Genomic DNA, 5,013 nt, shown 5'->3' with positions numbered 1-5,013 from the left:
TGTGGGGCTGAAAACAAAAGAATTCTCTGCAGTACAGTCAGGCTGCTATGAAGGATTCTCTGATAATTGAAATAAATAATCAAGCAGATATAGTAGTATTTGAGGTGATAATGACAGATAAAGATGCTATTTAGAGTCTCATGTATACTTCCTTATTGTATCACAGTGGAGGCCTGTTGGATTTTGGAGAAAGGCTCTGTTACCATGTGCAGGTAACTACTTTACCTTTGACATACAGCTCCTGACTTGCAACTGAGACTTGATAGAAATGGAACAGACCACTGTGGAATAGGTTGCTTTGCAAACTGAGCTGTCCATTATGAATGGGGTGCAATCTAACCACAACGTAAACTTAGACCTGCACAGCCAGAGCCCATCATTCAATGAACTGGTATATATTTCCTCATGTCTGCATAAATCTGGAAGCTGCAAGAAAGTTACAAGAAGCTTTCCACATGCCCTTTGTTCATAATCCTGCTACATTTCCTTGTGCCCTGCCATCTGCACTTCTTGGGGTGTATTCTATGATCAGTTGCTAGGAAGAGAAGACTGGGTCCTGACTTACCCGTGATTCCACACATCATAGAGGAACCACCTAATGTATTCATTTTCAGCACCACAGGCCCATTCTAGAACAACCTGGAGAGACAATGCTGAAAGAAAATCTTCATAGTGGGCAGAACTTTGGGAATTTCACCTGGCCATTTATTTTCCTTGGAAGAAAAAAAAAATGGTCAAGTGGAGATATACATATCAATGATGTAGTCAGCCTATGATTTGGCCAGATAGTCAGGATCTCAGTCTTGGATGCAGGCTCTGACCTCTACACAGTAGATATGATCCTCCTTAATTACAGCTCATTCTGAGGTAGCTAAAGCACTGGTTTTAAAAACTAAAAGAAAGAAAAATCAGTGTATGTTGCTATTACATATTGATCCCATGGACAAAATGAAGGCATTCCTCATAATATATCATCAAGACAATGAGAATTTAAGTTGATGCAAGTTCTTGTTCTTTGGAATATTGTATGGTGGCATTCAATAAATGTAACCGTATCTATTCCCTAAGACATAAATATTGCATTGCTATATGTGCACAGTTTTGTACTGAAAAACATGTATGACAATACTCCTCAGAGTGCTACTGAGAAAATATTCTGGCTCAAGCCAGGCACTGTGATGCACATTTTTAATTGTAACTCATGGAAGGCTAAAGGAGATTGATCAGCAGTTTGAGGCCAGCCTTGCCTACATAGTGAGTTTCATGCTAACCCTGACTACATAGCACAATCTCAACTCAGAAAACCAAACAATAAATATCCCTACTACAAACAACCCAACATCCAAACAATTAAATGAATCAATTTTACATATTCACACAGGAGGAATGGATAAATTAGTAGATGAAGTAAACTCTTGCTACATGGGATAGTCTGTGGAATCCCATGAATATAATGCTGAGTAGAACAATTTGGACATAAATAGGTGCATATGATATATCATACAAAAATTCCTATTTGTCTGCAAATATGCAATGAATCACAGAGCTTTGTCCTTTAAATTGGCCAGTGTTGCAACAGGTAACATATCCTAATAAGAGCATTTTAAAATCTTGACTTTTGAGTACTTACATTCTGGTGGCAGAAATCAGAGAACCGGTGACTAACATGCATCACTTAGGAGTGAGCAATGGGTGCTGATGATGCTTTTGTTCTTTTAAAAAATAATTTTATTGGTACATTTTAGGTATGCAATATAATTACATTCATCATTGGAAATTATACCTTTACATAATCCATGGTGGTTCTTATTTTCCCCATTCCCCTGACCTCCCTTCAACTCCTCCAACTCTCCCTGTCTACAAAGACTTTGTTTCTATTTTTTCTTTTTCTCATATTAATTCCATTCCCTTCTTTCTTTTCCCCATCCCTCCCACTTTCCTTCTGTCTATTTCACATTATCTAGTTTACATTATAGTCCTTATTTATATGATGATTCTGTTCTTTACCAATGTGTGCAGTTCTACACACATGGTCTTTCATGTGCTCTACTCCGTCAAACCTTATAGAGCTATACTGTTCTGTACATACAGTATATTAAGGTAAAAAGCAATGCATCTCAAAATATCACAGAATTTCAAGGAAAATTTAACCATTCAGGATTCTGGCAGGATGATTCATCACAGACTACTATTCCCATCATCGTCATCATCATCATGATCATCATCATCATTTTAGTACCTGGATGAAACCAGGGTACTGCACATGCCAGACAAGTGTTTTACTACTCAGCCACATCCCCAGTCCAATTACAGATCCCCTTATCAAGAAACACATTTGTAATAATTGGCAATGTGAATAGGAAGAAAAGGACTAAAAGTGTAGGGAAAGTAGGAAGGTTAGGAGAAAGGTAATAAGGGAAAGAAAAAATAGGAGAAAATGGATATAAAATGTTTGTAAATGGAGAGGGGAGGAGGAGGTGAAGGGAGGGCAGGGACAAGGGGAAAAAATGAAAACCAAGACCTGTCATGTAAAGGTACAAGATCCCAATGATGAATGCAACTGTACTGTATACCTAAAATGTAACAATAAACTCAATGAGAGGAAAAAAAAAATAAACATAATATTTGTAACATCAGGAGACATAATATTTATAAATACCTGGGACAGTTGTAAGCAAAATTTAAGCATTGTCTAAGAAGAACACATAAATAAATGTATCAAATTATTTTCATATATTTTGCAATATATAGTTATTTATAGACGACATGAAAAAGTGGATGCAGAAATTGTAGAAATGGGATGGTAATTAGAGTAAAGAAGGTCAAGATTTGATACTTGTATGTAGGAGTTGAAGGTATATGTATTCCAATGTTATACCAGTAAAAATTTTTAAATGTTTATTTACTATATGACACACTGGTTCATAATTTCATTTCAGTGGAAAAAAGGATCAAACACTCTCCCACAAAAAGTATACACATGCGAGTATACACAAACACAGACAAGCAAACACATATTCATGACATGGTAATTTAAAAATTTTATTTATTTTTCATGAAAAGCAAACCACACAGATATTTAAAGTATTTTCATTTAGCATCAAATTGTCACATGGCTTCTTATAGGTGAAGAAACATAAGAGATACCTGAGGAAAGCATTTGATAATTTGTGGCATTTGCATGTTAACATATGCTTCTAGTTTCAAGTTGCCCCTCAACAGAATAGAAGCCTGTGAGGAAAAGACATTGTTGTGAACCACCTGGCAAATCTCCAGACAGGGGGAGAAGTTACAACAGGTCTTTGGGTAAGAAGAATTCTGAAAAACTATATGGCACTATCAATAGTTTGAGGATTCTTCTTTATGCATATTGAAACACTTGTTTAGCTCCCACTTTTGTCCCATGGTCTTGCTGTCACTAACATTCTCCTGAGAAGCAGCCCCTCATTACTACAGAAAAAGTCAAATGCTCATTGTTTGCTCCAATGCTCCAGGAAATCTAGCTCAGTAATTTAACATGAATTTTCACAAGTTACAGTGATACAGAACAATAAAGTCAGTTTTCAAATGTAAGTTGAAATATACTTCATCATTATGACATCTATCATTTTTTTTGTACAAGGTGCCGAACTCAGGACCTTGCACTTCCAAGGCAGGTGGCAGAACCACTGAGTCAAATTCTCAGCCTACAATTATGTCATCTATACTTTGAGTCCTATGGACTTAGTTGTGGAAGTGTCTATTACATTGGCTTACTCAGAGCACCTGTATTTTCATTCTTTCTGGGAGTTCAAGTTCAAGGCAAATGAGACAATCTCACGAAAGGATATGGTCTGATGATTTTCTTCAAGGCTTCTTTCACATCTCTGTTCCTCAGGCTGTAGAGAAATGGATTCATAAGTGGAGGGACCACCGTGTACATCAAGGAAGCAATTGCAGAACTGCTAGATGAACTTGTGAATTCAGAGCTAGCATATACCCCAAAACCTGCCCCATAGAACAAAGAGACAATTGAGAGATGTGATCCACAGGTAGAAAAGGCTTTATACTTTGCCTTAGCTGAAGACATTCTCAGGATGGATGAGAAGATTTTAACATAAGAGAAAATAATCCCAATGAGACAAACAATACCCAATATGCCAGTCACCATATACACCAAAATGGTATTGATGAAAGTGTCAGAACAAGCAAGTTTTATGAGCTGGGCAAGTTCACAGAAGAAGTGTGGGATTGTCAGGTCTGTGCAGAAGGACAGCTGCAGCACCATCAGACTGTGAAGCAGTGCATCCACAATGCTGATGGAAACAGACAGTACAATCAGTAGGACACACAGATGGGGACTCAGAATGACTGTGTACCTAAGGGGATTGCAGATAGCCACATAACGGTCATAGGCCATAACTGCAAGAAGAAAGTTTTCCATTCCACCAAAAGTCAGGGCAAAGGAAATCTGGCTGAGGCAGCCTGTGTAACTGATGGTATGACACTGTCTCTGGATGTCCACAAGCATCTTTGGTACCATTGTGGAAGAGAAACAGATGTCAGTGAATGACAGGTTGGATAGGAAGAAGTACATTGGGGTGTGGAGGTGGGAGTCAGAGCTGACAGTCAGGATGATGAGCAGGTTCCCAAGCACTGTGACCAGGTACACAGACAGGAACAGTCCAAAGAGGAGGGGTTGCACGTCTGGATCCTCTGAGAGACCCATAAGTAGAAATTCTCCTACCCTTGTGTGGTTTTCTGATTCCATGTTTTTGAAGAAGCTGACTGGGAAACACAGGGCATGAAACAAAGACCATATCCTTCCTTTTAGAAAACGCAAGTATATTGTAAAGTGAAGTAAATATTTCTAATATTTCCACATTCTTCCACTGTATTTCCCTGACTATACAAATTACACTTACTAAAACCCTTTGAACCAACTGAAAAAGTCAAATATGAAACAGTATATATGGCTTTTCATTTTAGTATTTGCCAGACAAGAAAACTGAATGCAAACTGTACTAAATCTAA

At 37.8% G+C, this 5,013-nt stretch overlaps 1 protein-coding gene across 1 annotated transcript in view; it reads right to left on the bottom strand.

The window, feature by feature from the left end:
* Positions 1–4,750, bottom strand: part of LOC104875261 (olfactory receptor 7G3) — a 12,221-nt gene extending 7,471 nt beyond the window's left edge. Inside the window, exons 1-2 of the mRNA XM_033759646.1 lie at positions 3,834–4,750; positions 698–773 (exon numbers count right to left, since the gene is read on the bottom strand). Of these exons, the coding sequence (XP_033615537.1) occupies positions 698–773; positions 3,834–4,750 (993 nt within the window). The remainder of the gene's footprint in view (positions 1–697; positions 774–3,833) is intronic.
* Positions 4,751–5,013: the final 263 nt, after the last annotated feature.

Source organism: Fukomys damarensis, unplaced genomic scaffold (genome assembly GCF_012274545.1).
Source record: "Fukomys damarensis isolate Sample0158 unplaced genomic scaffold, DMR_v1.0_HiC HiC_scaffold_37, whole genome shotgun sequence".
In the NCBI taxonomy this organism is placed as follows: Eukaryota; Metazoa; Chordata; class Mammalia; order Rodentia; family Bathyergidae; genus Fukomys; species Fukomys damarensis.
The sequence above is the reverse complement of the archived record's forward strand: the minus strand, read 5'-3'. Positions and strand labels throughout refer to the sequence as shown.